Source organism: Festucalex cinctus, chromosome 2, assembly GCF_051991245.1.
Source record: "Festucalex cinctus isolate MCC-2025b chromosome 2, RoL_Fcin_1.0, whole genome shotgun sequence".
Taxonomy (NCBI): Eukaryota; Metazoa; Chordata; class Actinopteri; order Syngnathiformes; family Syngnathidae; genus Festucalex; species Festucalex cinctus.
The window spans coordinates 29,137,251-29,162,148 of NC_135412.1; the positions used below are offsets into that span (position 1 = coordinate 29,137,251).

General features: G+C 38.5%; 1 protein-coding gene across 3 annotated transcripts in view; it reads right to left on the reverse strand.

Annotated features, from left to right (window-relative positions):
- Window positions 1-24,119, reverse strand: part of LOC144014451 (vang-like protein 1) — a 39,320-nt gene extending 15,201 nt beyond the window's left edge. The window contains exons 1-3 of one of the 3 annotated variants that reach the window (XM_077514349.1): window positions 23,939-24,119; window positions 14,739-14,931; window positions 8,417-8,543 (exon numbers count right to left, since the gene is read on the reverse strand). In XM_077514349.1, the coding sequence (XP_077370475.1) occupies window positions 8,417-8,543; window positions 14,739-14,809 (198 nt within the window). In that variant the 5' untranslated portion in view covers window positions 14,810-14,931; window positions 23,939-24,119. Of the gene's footprint in view, window positions 1-3,484; window positions 3,732-7,906; window positions 8,028-8,416; window positions 8,544-14,738; window positions 14,932-23,938 lie in introns of those variants that run through there. The other 2 variants (XM_077514352.1, XM_077514350.1) reach the window with 2 other exon arrangements.
- Window positions 24,120-24,898: the final 779 nt, after the last annotated feature.

Consider the following 24,898-nt stretch of genomic DNA (forward strand, 5'->3'; position numbering starts at 1 on the left):
ATTCTAGTTGCTCTTCATGGACAAACCTGTTGGTGATGTTTCAGCAGTATAAAACTGTCTCAGGAATTATATTACAAGTAGTAAAGCTGACGATGGTATGTCTGGCTTAGATTCATATATAACAAAACAACAACTACAACAACAATTTACAAGAGCTCCACGTCTTTCATTAGAATAAAAGCTCATTCTGGGCATTAAACCTGAGCAATATCATCCTCAAATCACTTAGACTTCACACAGTGGGTTAATACGTTTGTAATCTGCTCTGGACTGCCAGGCTAAAAATAGACAATAGTGACCTACATTTCTCCACAGGATAAACCAATTAAAGACAACAGGTTCTGAGTTTCCTTCATCAAATGAAAGTAGGTGAAAGAGAGGAAGTGGCAAGGAGCAGAACTTCAAGTGCCCCAGAGCAGTTCAACAACAAGGCGACTATTAAAATTGAGGACAGGGAATGGGCCACAGTGAGAACTTTGACTGAAATTATTATATTAAATTATTATATTAAATTATTGCTTAGAATATTGCATTGGACATTCCTCTCTTATTATTTTAGTAAATAAAACAATTCATATTCATTTCATTTCATTTGTTCATTTACTTCAGGCAATAATCAACATTAACAATATATCAATTTTTCTAAACAAATTTTTCTAAACCTAGCCAGAAAAGGAGTGGGAGGAAGAAAAACCTCTTAAGTCCCACCCCCAATATTATTAATATCAAAAACAAATTTAGCTATTTTCCTAAAAACTTGTACTAACCAACAGCGGTTGTCATAATGCTGTAAAACTGTGGGGCCTATTCACTAAAGGTTTGCGTCGCCTTTGCACCGCGCTAACCGGCAAAAATGGAGCAATTAGGGAGCGCCTAATTCACTAAACACGCGCAGATGGGGAAATCCGTCACTAAGTGCTCTGCCGAAAAGATTGCGCCATGGTGCGCCGGTGTTATTTGCGCGTATGTAAATGAGGTAATTTGCATACATTTGACGCAAAATATGCCCACCCCAATGCAAATGAGACTCATTGATATGCAGCGTCTAATTCACTAACGCCAGCGCAAATAGAAACACCACGTTTGCGTGACGCAAATAATGATTTTGGAAAGCATGTATTAACCTGACGCACCTCGATCTCCGGCAGTGCATGCCATTTGCCGCACAACATCGGCGGCTGATCATGCAGAGAGGAGAGAAAGAGATAGAGAAAATGAGAGCGAGGGGGAAATATTTTCGTGTTAGTTTAAGACACATCGCGTAACCCGGGCTGATCGGCAATAGCGGGGAGGCATTTTACGATCATTCTTACGTGCCAGATGCATACTGTACGCCCACGCCAAACTCTGAAATTCTATTTTTAAAAAACGATCGCACCAATAATTTGTACTTTATGAATGAATGACGTCGTTGTCGTCCTCTCTGCTCTGTACAGCTTAATGGCGCTCTAAACGCTTACTTTCGGTCCAACCTCGCTTTCTGATAATGTCATCTTTCTCGCAACTGTTACTACAACAACCATGTTGTTGGCGCAAGTCCATTGCCATGTGTGGTAAATCAGGTGCAAATTTGCCCCAAGCTGTCAGTTTTGTGGGCGTGTTTGCGCCGTTATATGATTAGAGCAATATCCTTAGTGAATAGGTGGGTAACTGGACGCAGACTGCGGGTGCAGTTGTGGTGCAATATTTCGCTCTATTACCGGACGCAGCACATTCTTAGTGAATATGCCCCAATGTGTTAACTAACATGACATCAACAGCTCATACCAGCAATGGTAATAAAAAATAGCAATACCAGCTTGGGTAAAGGACAAACTAGAAACAAAACAAGTCCACAAATGGCACATATCAATAATTCTAAGACAGTATCAATATTCTTCAACAATGGTGGCTCGTCAATAGAAGACGCCCAGCTGAGTCACATTGAAAGGAACAAAAATTAAATAAGAAAAATGATGACAAAAATACTTCAGGTATATATACTTAACTTAATAATATAGGCTGCTTGGCAAAAACTCCGCCAGCCATCATTGCTTTTAGGGATAGATAACATTTAAAGAGGTAATAACTGACGACCTGTGAGTGGAAAATAATATAGCCCAGTCTCTACAGATTGTGCACTTTATGTCAGCTGCGTCTAAGTGAGTATTGTTGCTAGTAAAAATAACAGCTGGTGTGAATCAACTGCCCATTAAAAGCCTTTTTGTTGCTTTTTGTCGGTCTGTGCGCTGCAAACAAAACATTGAACAAGTGCACTCTACTCACTCCAGGGAGGGAAGGTGTGCGTGTGTGTGCGTGCGTGCATGTAGAAATTGTCAGGATAAGAAAGGCCACTCAAACCCTATGAAAGCTTTCCCAACCTCACACAACCTAAAGTTGAACTACTACAACCTCAATTAAAAGTTGAAACTATACTGAATGAAGATGTAGACAGTTACGTTAAATTGCTGCTAGCGATCTAGCTGCTGTCATTTGTTTTCAAACTGTAATAAGTGTGCTAAAACGTGATGTGTTTTCTGCTTTAATATTGTACATTACTTGTTAATTTCACTTTACACTTGTGCTGTCAAAGTTAAAGCGCTCATTAATTAATCACAAAAAAATATCGCATTAATCATATATTAACGTAGATTAATCACATTATTAACTTTGACCATGGATGATCCTTTAGCTAACAGCGGATGGTTACGTTGAAGGTAGCACAGGATGTGTTTGCGCAATAAACATAACTACATGCATTCAAGTAAAGCATTTAAAACATGTTTGCGTATGACATTCACAATATTTTTTCATGTCAAACTATCAGGGTCATTTGTTTCTTGCATTTTAAATTATGCAACTGATTAGAAAAAAGTGTGTAGTGGATCAAAAAATGTTGAAGACGTCCTCATAACATTAAATGTAGAAAGAACTAACATAACAGGTGCGCTTTAAATTTGTTAGGCAAAAAATGTTGATAAAAAGCCCTTTTAATTAGCGATTAATTGAGATTAATCAAAATTTTAAGGTGATTAATCTGATTTAAAAAATTAATCTTAATCTCATCCATATTTACCTTGAAGTATCTTCACTCACCTCACATTGCTCCTACCTGAAAGGTATGTCACGCAGGTTAAATGGTATCGCAGTCATAGTATCGGAGCATTTTTATGAGGATGAATACAAGTACTGATGTACAATATTGGCATGAGTGCATCCCTACTTGAATGTAAGACACAACCAGTAAATGCAGAAAAATATCCTGATAGAATAGAGTGAACAAACATTGCAGCTATACAACAAACCAAATATGAATACGAAGCAAAAACATAAATAATTGTCCTCTATGAAGTTCCCACATGTACACATAAACACTATACACACACATGCATAACCATGTTAAAATTATATGTTTGTATGTACGATTAAGCTTGCCCTGCTGAGTTGTCCTACCATAAATAGCGCAAATTTATCAAAAGAGAGTCTTTGAACCTATCAGTCCTACCTGGCCTGATTGGTTCCCCGCTCCAGTGCTGACCAATGAAGGAAGATTAGAGTCATCTCCTACGGTTGTGACAATAACCTCCCCTTTCTCAATAACAGGTTCAGAGACTTCCAGAACTTGCAGAACTTCATCGCCTGTCTCCATCACACTAGCTGTGAGCGTCCCAAATTCTAAATCGTCAGCCATCATACTTTGCCCTCAACTGGTCCATCACAGTCGGCAGCAAGACTGATTTAGCACACAATGTGGATTTGAAGCCTAGTAATGCATTAGACCACTTTATATATATATACAATTTTCCCATCATGCCTGGGGAGGTATGCCACGTCACTTGCCTCTTCGTGTGTGTTTGTGTGTGCCAGAGTGGGGGGGGCGAAGGAAATGGGGAGAACGTGAAAGTGATGAGACGATGTCATACGAGAAAAGATGGAGGCGGGGATAAAAGGATGTGTAGATAAAAAGAGAAACGGGAGGGGGAAGTAGTACACTAAACAAACATTGCTGCACACCATCCCGGCGGGCTAAGAATAAACAAAATAGCGATTACAAGATGCACTTCTTCTTCACTCTTCACCAATCCTTTTTTCTGTTACTCCCTTGAGGCGTCCACTCTCATTCTTTTTCTGTCGTTTGCCTCAGCACCACTCTCCGCCCATTGCTTCTGACCCAGTGAACACTTGTGCGTGTGTGTGTGTACCAAAAAGGTAAAACAATATCAAAAAGGGAAATGTTGAAAAAGGGTGCAATTGTTAGCAGCAGCAACATCTTGCAGTATTGTGCAAAAATTGCCATACTTGAGTTCCGCAAAACTTTGCATAGGTTTGGCCTTTGGGCCTTTTTTTGTAGTCGGATATAACGTGATGAAGGTTTTTTGCACTACAGACCGGTTTCATGGAAAAGACATCTCTGAACAAGCATTACTTTTTGGTCAAAGCAGACTGGCAAGTCAAAAATCCTTTGTAAATTGGCAGGTTGGAAGAAGAAAACCCAAAAAACGTGTGTTTAATGATGAGTCGATGTCAAGCATTAAATGTCAGTAAGACGACTCGTCGACTAAACGGTTCAATGCCTGCTGTGGTTAAAGGAATATATTTTCAGTTTTCAGTTACGATGGCACCTCGCCCCCCAGAATCATAAAGGCATTGCTAGTCTGTTCGTCATCCTACATGAACCACAAAGTATCCTCCAGATGTGAAAACAAACATAAATCACTTTTGTCAAGAGCTTGGCATTGGTGGATGTCTGTGCTCTACTTAACAGACATTCTATTTAATTATGGTCATCTTGGTATGCTAAAACATCTCAAACAATGATTGCCTAGTTAGACTTGCACAGTACTCCAGCATGTTTGAGACTTTTCTGTCTGGAGGTGCAAGTGCACATTAAAAGGGTGACTTAGGGGAAGGGAGGGGGTTACACCGCTGCGAGGTCCCTATTGTTCTTGAAGGAATTCTTCTTCTTCTTCTGCTTCTTTTGCTCTGTTTCTGATAAGTTCCACCCCTCTGTTGCCTTCTCATACTCCACACCAAAAGAATGTTAAGCAAAGTGGTGTCATTACTGTTGTTTTCTTTGTCCAATAGCATGTAGTGCAACCTACATTTTTCTAGAGCCAAGTGAGTCATTATGGGTGTGGCTACTTTGAGTCCAACAGGGGATCTTTGTTTAGTGTCTTTTCCTATCTTTCATAGGTTTTGGTTAAAAGGGTCTCCCCCTCTCTGGTCACTGCTGCCTGCCGTATTAACAGCAGTTTACAAAGAATGGTCAATGAGAATGAAATCTTTGCAACCATGAAAGTGGAACTAGAAAAAGATTTTTTTCCTACAACAAACAAAACTTTTAAGTCAAGGAGAACACAAAATTCTGACTGCCCACAGCTTTCCACATTTACCGTCTTTTCTCACTTTACTTCATTTAGGCCTGTGGCATAAAGAGCCAGGTACTGGTGAGGCAATCCCTAGTTGGCTTTGCATCAACAAAGATGAAGGAACACTAAAATTACAAATCTAGCACAAGAATTCACACAGGTCATCAGAAGTTCCTTTTTTCTGCCTGGTTCCTCTGATACAACGGAAATGATCTCTTGTTCCACCCAACAATCAAATCGGTTCAGCCAACGTCACCTGAATGTCCGCTTACATGCAACTAGGGGTGTTAAAAAAAATCGATTCGGCGATATATCGCGATACTACATCGCGTGATTCTCGAATCGATTCAATAAAAAAAAAAATCGATTTTTTATTTATTTATTTTTTTAAGAGCTCAGAATTGTTCATTCGGTACTTACCGATTCAACGTCTTATCATCATTGCCTTTGTGTGTGTGTGTGTGTGTGTGTGTGTGTGTGTGTGGGTGTGTGTGTGTGTGTGTGTGTGTGTGTGAATCGATTTTTAAACTTCCATTTTTAATGGAAAAATATTCAACAAAACGTCTGACTTCGGGTTAGGATTCACACCTTGAGCATGGAAGAATGTTATATGAACGGAACATTAAGCCTTAATATTTTATTTTAATGCTGTTCAAACATGAAACAGATTACAACCTCTATAAGACTGAAATTTCAGATAAATAAATAATACATTTTCATATAAATCTTACACTCTACAAGCTTACTGATTAGTATTTTCTAAATTTGAATGAAAAAAAATCGCAATAATCGACTTATAAATTCGTATCGGGATTAATCGGTATCGAATCGAATCGTGACCTGTGAATCGTGATACGAATCGAATCGTCAGGTACAATTCACACCCCTACATGCAACCACAGCAATGGGACAAAGTGAGCATATTCACATGGCATCACAGCTACTCTTCTTTACGTGTGTGTATGTGTGAAAGTAACTCCGGAAGCAATGCCCCCTGCAGGCCACAGTATCCAGTAAAAACACAAAGGAAGGCACCACTCCGTTAAAATTAGACACAAGCATAAACAAACACAGGCAACGTTAACGAAGCTTTCCACAAGGGAAAAGTATACAACAAGTAGGTCAGTAAAATTACAGCAGCGTTTGATTTAGTTCTGTTTTTCTGCATTCCTATGCCAGGCCACTTTGAGAGATGCTTGTTTGGCAACATGAAGCGTATGATGTCCGATGATGGACAAGGCAGCCAGACGAGGTCACCTAACTCCACATGACCTTAAGGTAGCAAGCTGTCATCACTGGACGTCAGTAACTCACAAGCTCATACAAGGAGCTCAAATTCATGACCACGGTAGAAAAGCCTTTGATGCAACATTGATAAGAAAGACTGCAATCATATGGGAGCATACTGGCTTAAAACATGGACCAGTATGGCAAGACGGCAGATATAAAGCCGACAAATATTTGAGGGACTCTACTTCATTCACGTTTTCTATTTCAATTTAGGTTAAAGCAGGTGCTTTATATAATATTAACATGGGGATACTATAAAATAAAAACTAAATGAGGTATTAAAACTCACATGCCACACAACATTGGGCCCTCCAGTGCCAACAAAAAAAGAGTGATGTAAGAGAGGTATCAAATATTCTCCCTTTACAAATATAATAATACTCAGTCTGACACTGTCAGAGAGGTGTATATATACACACAGCACATCCAGTAGCTAACAATGGATCATAACCAGCCCAAAATTGACAGCATTAATTTAGTAACTACCAAAACATTATAGGATTAATACACCAGTATGTATGTAGACAGGATGATCATTTTAATGCTATAATATAGTTATTGATGTTTTCCACAAATTTTCAAGGACTGTTTAATTACCCCTTGTCCTTACCGGAGCTAAACCCAACTGACTTTAGCCAATAGGTAGACTGGTTGCCAGTCAAACACAGGGCAATTTTTCATGCATAAATTAACAGTAAAAATGTGTTTCATAAATATGTCTGACTTCTCAGAGAATCCCATTAAAACTGCATAAATTTGGGTGTAAAAAGGTTCAATTGAGTTGGAAATCTGTATCTGCTGTTTAAACTATTGAAAGGCTTCATATTTTCATGACAGGTGGTCTGATAAAATTACTAAGCAAGCACTGTATATTATTGTGACTTTACATTTTTAGTGGAGGACAGCACGGCATCATACTGAAAGTGGATAATATTTTGACACAAACATTTAAATAGGGTGACAAAAATATGAACAAAACAAAACAGATGAGGTAACAAATTTCGTTTGACACCACAATATGAAACCGAAAATTATGGCTGTGTAAAGAAAAATGAATTATTTCTCTAAAGCCAGTTTCTCTTACACAGCTCATGTATTTGATCTCATTATCCAAGTACTCCAGAATAATTTAGAACGGATGATGGTATAAAAATAGCCAGACGTGCATTGTATAATATATACACCGTAATTGTAAGCAGAATAATTCTCATCTTCATGTAAATGCAATACAATAAATGCAAATTAATATCCGTTGAAAAATTTCTTACCTTATACTTGTCATTTACAAAACAAGCCATCATATAATGCATCATGGGTTCATCTTCTATTTATATGCATGATGACTGGGGCATACAGTTTAAGTTGTGTCAACTAAGCAGCTTGGCCTGGTCCATTTCTGGCGGGGGCCAAAGAAGCATTTTCGACAAACTGACCAACTCCTCCCAAGGATTAACAAGTGTTTCTCTACAAAATGGCAAACCATCCATCTAGAGACCAACTCGGCAGTCTGCTAGAATCTGCATTTTTTACAAACATTTATCAACTCAAATGCAGCTCCGAGTGGACCAGTCCCCTCTAGTAAATAGCAGATGGCCTGTCGTAACGCCAATAAGCACATTTACCTCATTTTAACTTGTGCTAAGTCTCTTGAGCGCCAAACCTTTTCAAAATGAGATCATATTACTGGCACTGTTTGGACATGGAGGCTGCCTACAACAATGAATATGAGGCTCGTTCATTTCAGTATGATGTCGTGGAATTAGTGATTATTGTCCTACCTGGGTCTGCTCGCCCCGAACAGTGGCATCACCCAGCAAAGGCTCTGCAGGAGCAGAGTTAATAGTGACAGATTTTTCCGAGCGGCTGTCTTTGCTGCGAGACTTGTGGCGATCCCGGCTTCTCTCCCTGAAAAACAACAACAAAAAAATCATTTATTGATTTGTCATTTATCTCTGTCGAGACTCGAGACAGCAAATATTTCAGCAAAAAAAAAAAATCACAACAGAATAAGCATGATGAGTGTCTAAATGTTGTGCTGGGAAGCATGCAGTCAGTGGTGAGAGAGACAATCAATATTAATTTTCAAGCACTGCTTGGTTTGTTGCGAAACCTAATTCCCGATGACTTAATATGGGAACTCTGACCCAAATACAAACAACCCAAACATGCGCTCCAACATATGAGCTCCATTGACCCTATGCACTTACAACGCTAATCCTGTGTCAAATGTAACCAGCAGGAATCAGCATCCTCGGTCCAGCAGCACTGTGGCTACATGGCACTGTGCCCAAAGTGGATCCATTGCCACTGAGAAGCTGGCATGAATGGCCTCAGTTAATCCCTCATCTGTCTTCTTCACATTTTGGCTGTGGTCATCTTGTATAACGAACGGAAAAAACGAACAAACAGAAAAAACACTAAATGACAATTCTTGAATTAAACTATACTGAGGTTATGTGCTACAAACTAGCAGTTTTAAATCGACATATGGACTGTACTGAGCATTTACTCAATTAATTTATCAATCAAGGGTTGGGCCAAAATCTTCCCAGGAAAGAAAATGCAGAGAATCTACACCATATTTTCCTATAGCTTCACTTTCTGTAATATACTTTTTCTTGTACTTTTTTCCCACTGAAAGTACTAGTAAAAATATAGTGTTCCCTCACTTTTTGCAGGTGTTATGTTCCACGCCCACCTGCGTGTGATTTTCCACAAAGTAGAAGACGTAAAAAACAAACAAAACAAAAAAAAAATACATAGATTTTTATACACTTCTACTGAGCAATAATGAAGCCACCATACAGTTACCACCCTTCTAAACACTTGTTAACTTTGTAAATATAATAATTAAAAAAATGGCAGCATAATAAAGAATACAGTAAATCCGGGAGTGTTGTGGGGGAAATGATCTGATATAGAGAGATGGAACACAAGATAAACCCCATAATATAGGAATTTTGGACCCAAATATGTCATGGTTCGGTTCTCAGCCCTGTTGTGCTCTTGTGTGTGTGTGTTTTCAGTGCCAATTACGAGGGGGGCGTTTCCCAGCCCCACACCTGCATCAAGTTGGCAATCAAGACTTTAAAAGGACTCCGACCAGCACTGCACGCTGTCGGATTATTATTTGCTCACCATTGTGTCCAAGTGTTCTCCGCGTTTTCCTGTTGGTAAAGTTTTTTGAATCTGCCGTCGTCTTTAGTTAAGTTTTATTCACGTGTGTGTTTCCGCGTCGCCTTTTGTTGATATTTCCGTGTTGATTGATCCCGTGTGCATTTCGTGTCGTCCTTGCCGGTCGCAAGTGTTTTGTGTTTTTTCTAGTCCTTGCCTTTTTTGCAAGTGTTTTGGTTACGTTAGTTCTCCTTGCCGTTTGCAAGCGATTTTGGTTATGTTAGTTTTCCTTGCAATTGCAAGCGCTTTTTGTTACATTCGCGTTCCCTGCCTTTTGCGGGTGTTTTGTGTTTTCCAATTCCTCCTTGCCTTTTGCAAGTGTCTTTTGTTACTTCCGTGTCCCTCGCCTGTGTGCAGGGACACCGCTGTAAATTCCGTTATCTTGCCTGCGTGCAAGCTTTGTGCCTTCGGTTTTTCAAGTGGAATAAATCGAGCTTGTTTTCCTCCTCTGAGCCTGCCTTTGTGGGATCTGTTCTTTATCGACTCAATCGAGTCATTACAAAATACAAATCCACGATATAGTGAATTCACAAAAAGTGAACCGCGAAGTAGCGAGGGACTATTGTTTTATTTTGTTTTTAATATATAATGGAATTTATGATTTGACTGAGATATAATAGCATTTGTTTTTCACCAATTAAACACTTGCCAGTGTTTAATAAAACGTCTGACTGTATAATTAATATCCACTTATAACATATTGGTTGCATTCAAATGCCATGTGATAGTGATATTAAAAAATCATACCAAAATAAATCAATTCAAAACTTTACACACTGCACTAATAAATGGTGGCCGAGAATAAGCACTCAAACTTCGAAGTGGCCCCCACACAATATAACAATCCCCAACACTATGTTGCAGGACATCCTGATGCTGGGAGAAAAGGCGGAAACAAGCAAATGAGTGACAGTGCTGGGTTTGCTACAGGCCAGTGGTGGAGTCGTGTTTTGGTTCGAGGGTGTGAACCACATTGCTTTCCGCTTCTATTCTTGTGCTTCCCTTTCAACGTGAACGTCGACTGATAATCGCACAGACACATGCAAGTGAAAACATGACCTCCTTCCTTCGCATAGGTAATCTAACTAGAAGAATAGGAGATGCTGCAATGGTTAGTGATGTTACCATGACTTATGACTTCAAATAATATTATGTCATGGCTGCTCATTTGTAGTCAGTGATTATAATTATTAATAAGCGGAGATGGGAGAGAACAGGAGGCTGCAAGGAGATTTCTGTACAGTATTCCCGATCATAGGGAGGATAAGAAGCTGATCTGATTTGATGGCAGCATTACAGAGAAGAAAACGAAAGAGAGCATTCTCCTTGTAGTGTGCTGTGGATGTGGCATCTTGGTGGTTGTCTTCATTTTATTTGAGGGAGGCTAATACTAAGAGAAAACGGCCATGTGATTCACCTATTTGTACATGCGATTTATTGTGACAATATATAACCTTGTAGTCAGAAATATGAGGCAAGAGTACAGTTGGCCTCTACTCAGACTTCAAGTGTGCTAGAAAGAGGCACAAAGGAGCCGACACATTTTGGAATGTACCACTGTGGAATTATGCAGGAGTGGTTTGAACACATAGGAATAAACACACGAAGTTCTCCCTCTCCCGACACAAACCTTCTCAATTACCTTCCCACATCTTGCTTCTGCTTCATTAGCATGCATTAACCTCATTGGTATTCCAAACGTGCACTATCCTATGATACTATGGTCTGATTAATGCAATTTGGTCTGCTGCATGGATCCCTCAAGTGGATATGGCTTTCTGCCTGCGATGGTGCCCACTGAGACGTTTGGCCCTAGAAGAACACTTTCTCTTTACCTCATTCACCTGAGAATTGTACAATTGTGTGGGATAATAGTTATCCTCACTTACACCTTGACGAGGCAAAAACAAAAATCAATCTATAGCCACATGCAGAACCAGACTAACATATTTTGTTCAACTGACCAGTAGGGTTGGGCATCATTTGGATGATTCTGGTTCCGATTCCATTCTGTTCCGAATGATTAGGCTGTGCAATTAATCGAAATCCAATTACAATTTCCAGCATTACACTCCACAATTACAAAATCAGCACAATATTTAAAAAAAAAAAAAAAAAAAAGTTAATGCTAATTTTTGTTTTATTTAAATTTATACATTTGCACCATTTTTGAAATTTAAAATAACTAATTTAATAAATTGTGTTTCATCCAAAAGGAACTTGCATAATTATAGTGTTTTAAATCATTTTATTTGACTTTAATATTTTTTATTTGTTTTTTACGTTTAAACATTTTCTTGTTTTGTACCAAAAAATAAATGATCCTTTTACTGCACATGCTTCAATTTTGACACCATACATACATACATACATACATACATAAATAATTAAATATAAACATATATTATTATAAATTCTGTTTGGTCCAAAAGGAACTTACATACTTAGTGTCTCTTTAAATTGGTCTTAATATTTATAAATGTTTAAACTTTTTCTTGTTTTGTACAAAAAAAAATAATCGTTTGAATAATTGTGATTTCAATTATTGCCAAAATAATTGTGATTATTTTTTTTCCCCATAATGGAGCCGCCCTACTAATGATTACCAATTCTGATTATTTAAAATAAAAATAAATACATTTAAAAAAAAAAGAAGGCTGCATAATTTATTTAATTAGGACACTAACCACATTTTTTTTTTAACTATCTCTCTCGCTCTCTCTCTAACTTTTTACCGTTTATCAACTTTACTATGAATTTCTCAAAGGGCTAATTTTGACCAATAGTGGTATACTGTATTGATTTTTAAATTTTATTTTAAGAGAGCTTTATTTTTTAAAACATTGAGAAAATACAATAAATACAGCAATGCAGCAGGTATTTAAAAACACCCATTGATGTGCGTGAAAATTTGTGCATGCCAAACTCAAAAGCCCCACTCTGATTGGTGACCCCTGGTCTAGAATGTGTTTAAATAACATGGGAGGGTAATTAATTTCAGATTAAAACAGAGGGGTGGGTCCAGTAAGATTTTCACTTTTCACTCCAGCTTTTGGAACAATACCTCCTGAAAGAATGGGGATTACAGTAGATAATACCATACTTCACTACTTAAAAAAATAAAAAATAATCGCCATTTATTTTTTATTTTTTACACAGTTGGTATGAAGGTGTTCAGGTCTGTGTTGCAGTTACATTTCACGTCTGCATCTGTTCCTGAGTGTGTAATTAGGCAACACAGTGATCCAAAAATGCCTCCTGCATGGCACCCTTTGGTGGTGTATAAAGATTACCTTCTGACTACCATGCCAAGGGCTTTTAAAGGAAACAACGCTTGTTTTCTCTCTCAAATTAGGCACCAGACGGTAGATTTGGCATGCTAAAAGAAAAGGAAAAGCGGGAAAAGCACCTCGTCGGGAATCCTTCAATGCTCCATTGCAAATTTCTTGCCAATTGCTTGAAGGCCTCCCCACTGACTGTCAAGAGGTCGTGCCCAAGTGGATAACAACGCCGGCTGACACCATGGGGACCCCAGTTCACAACCACGGTCGTGGTGCCCTTAAGCAAGGCACCAAAACACCCAACCTTCTCTACAGGAAGTTAACCTGTACACTAGTGTGTGCAAATGAGTAACTGCATAGAACAAATTTCAGTAAAAGATGATCTTTGACACCATTACAAGCCATTTTCAAACTACCGTTGTTAGCTTCCATTCCTGTGTGACGACCTTCCTGTCACAGAAGAGTTGTTAAAGAGTGGAAAGCTTTGCACATGTATTAAATAATTAATTATTCATCGCTCGTTCCCTGACTGACCCCAGAATCTTACCAGGACTATTTTTGTCCAATCATTCCATGTTCTCTTGAGTGTGATTGCGTACAATCTGCAAGGTTCATAAAAGACATGACCAGTCAACCAACTGCAGTGTGTCAAGAGCCACTCATTTGGAATTATACCTGGAGCACCTGTTTCCAGAAGAAAACAGGCATGACGAGTAGTGCACGTATACTAATATAATGGTTAATAGGCTAGTTTAACAGGAAATCTCAGAATTTGTTGATGACCACATCTGGTTTTGAGGTTTGAGTCCAGGGTGAATGTATGTGGAAAAGGTTTTGAGTAGAACATAAGTTTGCAAGTTGGGTGGGGAGTGGCCAAGGTGTGTGAGGTAAGAGTTACAAAGAGCCCCCTACTGGCCTGGCAGGTGTTGTGCGACCCCTTAAAAGTTTCAGTTTGTAGGCTTGAATATCGTACTCCTGCTGGCTCGCCATCAAGTTGACAACCAGACCCATCGTCAGTCACAATGCATGCTACGCACGTGTTGGTCGCCACAGCAGAGAATTCGTCCACACAAGCATGTGGATTGAAATTAGAAAGAAAATCGAGGTAAGAAATTACATAGATCTGTAGTTCGATGGCGTTTCAACATCTCTCCACTCCTACCAAAGATAAGTTACTTCCCGGTTAAGTAGGTAGCGATTGGCCGTGTAACTAAAGAGGTCACAAGATGCACAATGGTGATCGGACAAGTGGCAGATCACGTGATTAAACCACCCTGTGTGTTCAGTACAGTACAGTTACTTTGATACACTTTGCAAAGTACTACTCATTCATCTACTGATGATGCAGCATCAGGAAAAACTGGGGTTGCAGTATCTTGCTCAAGGATACTTCGACAGTGGCACGGGATCAAACCCACAACGTCTGGGTTGGGAGACGGCCACTCTACCACTGAGCCACGCCACCAGAAAGGGGTTCTCTCTCATCTCAGACTCTCATCGTATCTGCAGAGCCATCAGAAATTAGGCCTAATCAAGCAGAGCAGTGGTGACACACTAATGCGTAGCCAAAGGAAGATGAGCAAGATAACCCGATAGCAGCTCCAACCACGGCTCAACATGAAAGAGAGCTAGGATTCAATCTTACCCGTGCCGATGGGAACCCCGTGAGCGCCCAGAGTGGTAGGAATAGCCAGAGTAGGTTGATTCTGTGTCCATGGCAACAATGTGCTGCAATTCAACTGGACTTTGTCTGTCCTGTTCACAGAAAGGCAAAAAGGGTAGCCGTCTTGCTCAGGCGGTCGGCTTGGAAATGAACCCCGAGGCAGGGAAACACCAACCTGGGTGGGGCAAACATAAAAAAGATTTACATTTAGAATGTGATAAAAAAAAAATCAAGAAAGCGAATTTCAGCAAGGTATTTGGCAAGCTGTGTGTCTTCATCACATAAACAGTACACTAAATGGACAAATCGTCAGCTTCACTTACATCATCTATCTAAAATTCAGCCTTCACAAATGATACTGTAACTAGAATAGCACAATACTAGAGCACAGACTTACAAAGGGGGAACTGTGATTAAAATGATGAATATCAAGGTAGTGTTTGTTTATCTTGAACAGGGCAGTAAATTATTGTGTTTACAGTGGTCAGTGTTTCTGCAGGAGTCACCAAATCACATGTAAGACTTTTTAACACTGACACAAAACCGAATAATGCAGAATTATTATTTTTTAATCCAAAGTGAATGCCATATTTACGTTGGTTATGTATACCATACCTTGAACCACTTAAGATTATTAAATGATCATTTTGTATGTTTTTTTTTTTTTTTACAGCACATAGATTAGTCACAGTTTAGAATTGTACACCGTCAGTGAAGTACAACGCCAAAATATGCCTGTGCGTATTGATGAATGCTCTGTTTGGATGTCTTGCAGCCCTGTTTGAACTAGATTCACAAATAAGTAAGATCTTTGTTAACTTCTGAGATAGCAAGACAGCAAGAAAGTAAGCAATTTTATACATTTTAAACTAGTCATAATTTGCAATAAATAAATAAATAAACAAACAAAAAAGCAAGCAAGCAGTAGTATAGATTTGTGAAAAAATATGAAATTGACCAAATTTGAAGAAATCAGGTTACCGCCCAACAGTAACGGTAAACTTTAACAATATATCCTAAAGAAGTGAAAAAGCAATTACGGTACTGTCGCTCTTATTGCCATATGGCTGAAATCTTAAGGCACAAAGACGGCAAGTCTGACAATTCCACAAAGACTAAGCGGGCGGAATTCAGTAGTGTGAAAGCAGCCGAAGTGTTGCCAGTGCAAGATTTTTCCAATGTAGCACACATTTATTGGATGAGTCATGGATGAGGCATTATAGTAAATAACGAGAAATGACATCAGTTAAAAAAACAAAACAAAAAAACAAAACATATTTCCCTCTGTGTAGTATCTTTAAAACCACAAAGTGGTAGTCAAAGCCCGCAGTCCATGTGCAGGAACACTGCTAACTTCTGTCGGCATGTGACTGATTTGTTATCTTCTCATGGCCATTAAGTCACGGCCCACTTTCAAAACAAAGCAAATTTATTTTTCAAATGTACTCTTCCAAAACATGTATGCAATCTTGTTAAACCAATTTTCTGTCTGTTTCAGTGTCTGTCAAACTGAGCTGGAACATGGCAAAGTGGGCAAATTTATAAAAGTGTAAAATATCAAAATAGTGTGAATTAAAAAAAAAAAGCCACACTAGTGTGCACATCAAATACTGGGCTTCATTCTCAAGGCCTATTTTAAAAACTGCCCTATTCAAGCGCCACCATCTTTACTACCAAGTTACCAACATTAGCATCATCCCATAGTACAGTATTATCAACTAATGTTCACAACTATTGCTTCATTTTCACATTTTCTTGCCTTTCAAAGTAAAATTCTCTTGAAAATTAAAATAAAATGGCCAGTTGTTTTTTTAATCTGAGCTCTGGCCATCCTTTGTAAAGTTTGCATGTTCTCCCTATTTTTGTACTTTCTCCGGGTACGACAACTTCCTTCCCCAATCATAAAACTACCAACATGACAAGTGGCCACCTTTTTTGTGGAATTTTATAACACTTGGAATTTTAGCCCATGCGAGCTTATTGGTGGATATCTTTATCTGAAACTTGTCAGTCAATAGGAGAAGGGGCTCCCCAAGAAGCAAACGAAACAAAAGGTTCAAGGAGAAATGTTAAGAATTAATGAAGTTTCAATGATTAACACCGATTTCAAGTTTGTTTGTTTTTTTTTCTGCAGGTGTCATCATACAAAAACAATCCCCAAAAAGGTTTTTCTCCGAAACCCATTATTCGCTTTTCAAAATTCTTGCCGCATTGTACTCAAGTTAAAGCAGCCATTCCAACGATACTCTGTATTTTGACAGACTATCATTTTTTGAGAAATCTCCTCACATTGCTACTAAAACAGTTCTCTTAGGTTGACTAAAGACTATAAATTGTCCGAGGGTGTGAATGTGAATTGTTGTTTGTCTAAACGTGCCAGGCTGATGACCAGTTCAGTGCGTGCCCAGCCCCTTGACCAACGTCAGCTTGGATGGGCACCAGCTCACTCGTTACATAAAATGGATGGATGGACAATTTGGATATGCTTACAACCCAACGACAATGGTTAAGCTTGCAGTAAAAGCTAAAAAAAAAAAATGGTGCTTCCATCTGTGAATGCTAACTCTACTCTTCTGGTATCGAGTAAAACCAAAACAAACAATTATGAAGAGTCACAAGATGTTCAACTGCATTGAAAGAAATAGACCAATAGAAAAAAAAAGTTACACTTATAAACATTTAGGACACTTGAGCAGTACACCTGCACACATATGGCTCTTAAACTGCTCTAGGCAAGAATAAACATGTCAATAGTGAAATACACAAGCAGCCAAAAATCTACACTAAATGATTTTTTTTTAGCTAAAATAAAATTCACATTCCAGTGCATGTACATGCTCACCTTGAACCTCTCCACCTCCTCTTGATCGGAAACAGCTATACGTAAATTCTCAGATGATATATTAAAAGAAAGAGAAGAATCAAGATTTAAATTAGTGTTTTTCTCACTGAGTCCCAACAAACTGCACTACTTTGCCACTGGAAACTTCCACTGAAACGTACTGGACATGCTTCCAGCAGTATGCAAAGATTTATGGGGTATTTTGGCAGTGGCGGGGGTTGCTCTCAAGGTGCTTAGAAAGTGGGTGCGCATTTTCTCCCTACTGGGAACATTGTTGCATTCACAACTTGACTTCGCAATTACTCTGTCCAAAAATACATCAAGCTCACAATGGCCCATTTCTAAGAAGCGTGGCATCAGGACAGCTGTGGGTGACTTCATGGGCGGTCTGTGGGTATGCCTGCTTGCACGACACTCATACAATGATGGAAAAAAAAAAAAAAAAAAAAGCACAAGTTCAACTCATTTTAAAACGTCTGACTCACTGACTGGCAGTCTTACAACTTGCTCTCCAATCTCAACTTGAATCAAAGCTTACTGAAATTCTATAAGGTTGCTCAACACGATTCCCCTTTCACCATAAAGACGTATTCAGGTCTTCAATACAGCCAAGAAGTCCAATTGCCATCTTCAACCTGGATGACTGACAATCTGCAGACATATTGGTCAGACTCAACAGTCAGCTGAGGTGCAGATTCCAGGGAATTTTTTTTGTAGAGTCAAGTCTTCTGCCATTCAAAATCCGCATTTACTTATTACCAGTCAGCTGACCTTAAAAACCAAAACAAACAACAACAATTGTGCACATCAGTTTGTTGAATTACTGCCAGTGATTACTGCCAGTGAGTCAAATGGACTCTTGCATATAATTTCCTATGGCCCCCAAATATGGACCCGTCGTTTTCCAGTTTCGAAAACATTGCCGACTAAACCTCACAGACCTACATGGTCTTTGTAAAGTCTTCCTCCAACTCACCAAGCAGCAAATTAGAGAAAGGCTTAAATGTATGCTTCTTCTTACATACACAAATATGACCCATAAGTCACAATTTTTCCTAGAGACATACAGTTGGTTATCAATATTCAGATTTAAAAAAAATTATAATTCTATTCTATTTCTAAAAATTCTATTATCTATATAAAATATTCTGGTGAGTGACACAATATGCACATAGTAATGTTAGTATGAACATTTCCAGTTATAAAAGTGGAAAATATCGGTTTTGTATCTTTAGTGACAAGACAGACACACAGACAGGAAAAGTGTCTGGGCCATTAAGAGGCACAATAAAACTTACACTGCAAATGTACGGTTGCTTAACATTATAAGTATCCTACCTTCAAGGTTATACTTTCTATAGAAACCAATGTCATCATCAAGCCGGCGAATCTTTGTGATCCAAATGTCGATTACTTTTGAAGTTTCCTAAAGGAGTATATTTTTCTTTTTAATTTCATGTTTTCATGCATTGCGGTGTCCAGGGAAGTAGATTCTGGGACAGAGCAATACACGCAATTCTGAGTGAGCTCAACATCGCTGGGTAGGCCGTGGTAGATTAAAACGGCGTTGATTTTGGATGGCAATGTGCACATTGGAACACAATGTTCATGGTGTTGTTTGTGCGGTTTCTGGGAAAAGAAAGATCTTTTTTTAAGACTCATATTCTGCTGTTTATGCCAGACTATGACTACATGGCTGTTATATTGCACAAAACCAGAAACGGATAAACCCTATTATCCGCAAGGCAAAACTAAACACTGTAATGTTTATGACGTTTGTTTGCTTCCATATGCACACTGACATTGACTATGGGTCATTAGAAGGCAGATATAAATAGAAGACAATTTTGCTCCTTGGGCTGTTGGAAAAAGCCGCTGCTTTATAAGTGTTGAGTCGATGTACATCGTTGCTTACTGACCCGCATCCGACCCCCTAGATCAGGGGTGGCGAGATCCGGTCCTCGAGGGCCGCATTCCTGCTGGTTTTGGATATTTCCCTTCTTCAACACAGCTGATTCATGATCAGCTCATCAGCAAGCTCTGCAGAATCCTGATAACGAGCCTGTTAATTGGAATCAGCTGCACTTCGAGTAGGGAAATCTATAAAACCTGCAGGACTCCGGCCCTCGAGGACCGCAGTTTGCCACCCCTGGCCTAGATACAGACAGACGACACAAACTGACGGTCGTAGATAGCTTTAGCAATGTTCCTGAACTGTTGCTATAGATTACATCGGTTTTGATGCTGTGTTTATTTGTAGATTACTAAAACTATTATGATAAGCAGACATACGCACCACCTAGAGGACAAAACATTATATCCTGATATTGGTCATTTTCTATCCCGATACGTATCCTGATGTAATATTTTTCCATAATATTACACGAAATTAATGGAAAATTTCTAAGATCTTTTTCTCCGATTATTTAAAAAAACAAACAAAACAAAAACATATATACCACATAACCTAAAAAAAACCTATAAAACAAAACACAAATATCCAAATGAAGAAATAATAAATAAATATCCAAATAAATACAATTAAAAACATCTGGTCATAATCACTTTTCAAGAAATACAGTTGAATGCAAAGAATTAAAATACATGCATCAGAGTGCTTCAAGTAACATTCGTGTATGCTTAGTGCTTACCATTTTTATCCAGTAAAAGCATTATAAAGCAAAGGAAAATGAATTACAGGATTCCCTCTGTAGTGGCAAAATAAATTAAACCATTATAAATGATAGATAACTATATCGTATGATAGATGTTTGATACCGCATCTACAATGCACATCATTATATCACCCGGTTCTAGCACTGCTAGATACAGTATCTCTCTCTGATTGACTGTCGAATCTAAAACAGCCACTGTTAGATATGTATGACTGCACTGCACCGTATTGCTGGACAGAGACTCATGACAGAGACGTATTTCTATAACATACATTTAATAAATAGCTTTGGGATATTAACATCTGACAATGTCTTGGTCAACATTGAATGCACACTTACCAATTTTATTTAAAACATGCACATCATTTGGATTCTTAATTTTGTACGAGAAATAGTAACAGTGTTTCCACCGAACAGGAGTCCCCCCCACCCCACCCCCCGCTCTCATCACCTGCAAAAGCAAAGGCGCCCACCTCAGTGTGAGATTAATAGGTCAACGGGTCCAAGTTCATGCAGAGTGCAAAAGGGAGTTAAGGGGAGCACCAAAATTAAGAGCAAATTCATGATCTACACCTGCATTGGGGAGCCAAATTTTAAGATGTGTACTGCCAAGATACAGTAACGGATCCATTACTATTACTATATGTGTTTTCTATCACATCAATATAATTTTTTTGTACACAGTATCATTTCAAGTCTACTGAAAAATATGTGATATTGAATGACCTTTCCAGTTGAGATGAAAAGGAGAGATAATCTTACACAGAAGTTTACAGTTTACAGGTAGTTTCATATTTTGTTACCATTGTAAAAAGCTATCCAGGCTACAAAGGTGACATTTTTCTTGTCACATGAGGAAAGTACACCAAATGCTATAGGTGACCTACATTGTTGTCCTTTGTTTACCAGACTTTAAACTGCCACTATTGCTGATCGCGATATCATACAATTTATGTAACTGACCTCTAAAGCCCTTGAACTTAACATGAAATACAGCATTGTGTTAAATAGTCACTGGATCTCATTTTAGTGACCAGCTTATAAGATTTCAAAGACATGCTTACTGAATAGCACAAATATAGTAATTGCGGAGCATCTCTTGAACAACAAAGGATGGTCTGTTGTGTGTCAAATTTTGAACTTGCTTTCAAGAAGGCCATTCATCTGTTTTTCATTTAGTGGAATAAGTACATAGTCTTTTTCCAGCATTACGTACAAGCAAATTTTAACCGTTGATTTGCACTGGCAACCTGCAGCTGCTGCTAATATCACACAAAGTGCCTGTAGTGCAGAATAGGGACTTCCCTCGAGCAAACATCAAAGCTCCATTGCAGATGGAGTCACGAGACAAGCAGCAGCATGAGGAGAATGACCATATCGCATCACATGTTTGCTGTGTTGGTGTTCATGGCAGAGCAAATGAGGGTTATTACTGCTGTGGAATTCGATTGGCATCCCAGAATGTTACCAGTTTCAACAAACAGTTAGGCAGAGTCAGACCATAATTCAGCCACACCTGGATGAGATATTGACTATTTATGAGGGGTGCAACAAGCAATCGATTAATTGACATGTCATATGAATTGACAACTGTTTTGATGTTTTGTTTTTGGAGACATTGTTTAACTTAAAGTTGTCCAAATACTTGGAATTTCATCCTGTCAACACTAAATAATTTTCGATTTCAGTAGTCCTCCAAGAAAGCTGACTGATTAACTTTGCGTTTACTTAACCTACGATATCTGCAAACATCCGCTTTTGCTTCGCAAAACATGTATCTACACTTTTGCCCGTTTTCACACAAGTTACGAACCAAACCAGTAATCATACTGAATCAAAATCAATTCATGTTTGTGCATTCTCTCCAATGTGAAGCTGAAATAAAGTCCTGTTTTTTAATAAAGTAATGGAAATGTTATTATCAGATCAACTGATTAAGGAAAATAACAGATTAACCAAATGTGAAAATAATCATTAGTTTCACACTACTATACTACAGCTGCCCCTTTCCAATCTAGTGATTTAATTTTCAACTACGGTAATTAGTATCGGGTGAATGAGATAGTATTTGAATTTTTTTTTATTAATTTAATTATTTATTTTTATTTTTATTTTTTATTAAATTGTTTTATTATTTTTTAAATTTTGTTTTCAGTTTGTTTTGTGGAGTGAAATAGATGAGGCCGTAGAAACATCGGGAGGAAACATCAAAATTTGTAAAAAAAAAAAAAAAAAAAAAAAAAAAAAAAAAAAAGTAAATACAAACCCTGTCTTATAAAAAAACAGTGAATGACTGTATTAACTTGAAGACAAGAAGATTTTGATGACATAACGGATTCCGCCATAGAGATGAAACAATATGAAATTTAATACCACAATGTTCAGGATTAGAAAGTGTAAAGAGAAGGAAGCCAAACTCATTTTGAAGAATGCAAGTTACTTGATTTGATTTACGACTTGCATAACACAAGTGCTGACTTGACTCGATTTGCTTGAATTTTAGTGGGGACTTGACTTAATTGAGTTTGGCCACAGTTTCTTGGGAAACTTGAAAGTCAACATTTAAGACTTGCACCTACAGTATATGACTTAAAGTTAAGTTAAAGTACCAATGATTGTTACTACTCCCACCTATGGCTCACTGTTACCTCACAGTCTTAGTGGTCCAGACAAGCAATCAAAATATCAGATTCCCACAACAGTATACAGTATTTGTAGCCCGTCCTTACTAGAATACGAAACTATCCACAGTTGCTAATCAAACTGAATAATTTAAGCATTACTTTTTTACATAACAGTACTCAGTGAAGTTCATAGGCAGCCTGTGTGAGGAATGCACTGGAAGAATTACTATATCATAAGAGAAAGACACACAACCTGTATCCTTGGACATTCTGAGGCTTCCACGAGACTGAAGAATAAATAATATTTTTATTTCAAGCTCTAAAATCTAAACATTTTAAAGGCACTCCTCTCTCAAGTTTGCCGTTTCCATGGTGAGTCATGAATGTCTTCAACCGAAACAGGAAATACATACTTGTTACACTATACTGCCAAACTTTCTTTTATTTGGTTGTTGTTAACTCTGCTTGTTATTCATAATTCATTTCAATTGGAAATTATTATTATTCGCATTGCACTGCTATGTAAAAAGTCTGCGGCAGGTCTACTAGGGTAGAGAACATACAGCAGATCACTCCGCTGGTCGCATTTCAGCACTAATAACTGCTGCCGTGTATCCCTGCGCTGCTTACACTTCACCAGCTGAGTCTCAACGCCTGGAAATAAGATCACGTTCACCGTACAACATTACTACAACTAAAGCCACTTTAGAAAATACACACATTAACTCCATTAAAACAATATGACATGTTAACGCTGCAGAACAATAATAAGTACGCTCGACTCGGCTTTGGTTAGTGCGTCAGTCTCGTCAAAATCATACAGGTAGATGACAAAGGCGTGTCTTTTCCTTTAACAAAACAAGTAACTTTCTGCATTTACATGAGTTATTCAGCTAACACACACATATATACATGTCGTCTACAGCAATGAGAGACAGTACATTAGACTCTAACACAGACCTTCACACACCACTGAGCTAACTTGCTAATTAATTAGCCCATCACATACGTGCATCGCAGCGGTATCGGAGTAAAGCTCACCTGTTGTTGGGAACAATATCATTCCTGTGGTTGACTTGACATCCAGAGGTTGTGAAACAGTTGGGCTACAGCAGGGAAGCAGCCCTTGCTAACAGTAGCGGGGTCACACCACCAGTTTGGAATGTTCAGCGGCAGTGGCTTGCAGCACCGCTGGGGTGCAGTGAGGCGTTCGGCCGCAAGGAGGAAGTCGGTAGCTCCAGTGAATCGAGAGACGCATACTTTTGTCAGGTTTTTCTTCCAGGGGTGTCCTAACTTTTTATTTTCTATTTAATGTTTAACTAAAGGCGAGTTTAATCCTTGCCTAAGGAATCGATTCAACAAGATGTAAAGGACAGAACGTGGAAAATGTTAAACTTCTGTTTATTAAAAAAAATAAAAAAAGTGGACAAAAAAGTGTTTTCTTAAAGGCATAAATAATACAGTCTAACGAAGCTAAATATGAAATAATCATTGCCATATGCATTAAATACACGTACAGGTACACCAGCCAAAGGGGCGCACCTGAGTGCATAGTGGAATAAGATTGGTTTGCTACTTTACTACATTTCTTTTTGCCAGAGATGCAAGCCAGTTAATTGACACACACGCACACGCGATCTCACGCACGCACGCACGCACACGTACACGCGCACACACGCTAAGCAACAGATGCCCCCAGCAATGAGGTGGCTGTGTATAAATCAATATTTTGTCTTCCTTTCAACCCAACACACACACACATACTCATTCACACACACAACATACATACATAGCCTTAGAAATCACGCCCTCCAGAACACAATAGAGGTCATGACTTTTGCATGACCCCTCTCCATCCCCTTGGAGACAATAAAGCCAATAGTCTGTCAAGGATGGGGGTGTTGTATAATTGTAACAAGTTCTTTTGCTCATAATAAACTCATATTTGCAAGGTCTCAAAATGTGGTTTTGTACTCACATTGATACATAAGCCACATTAAA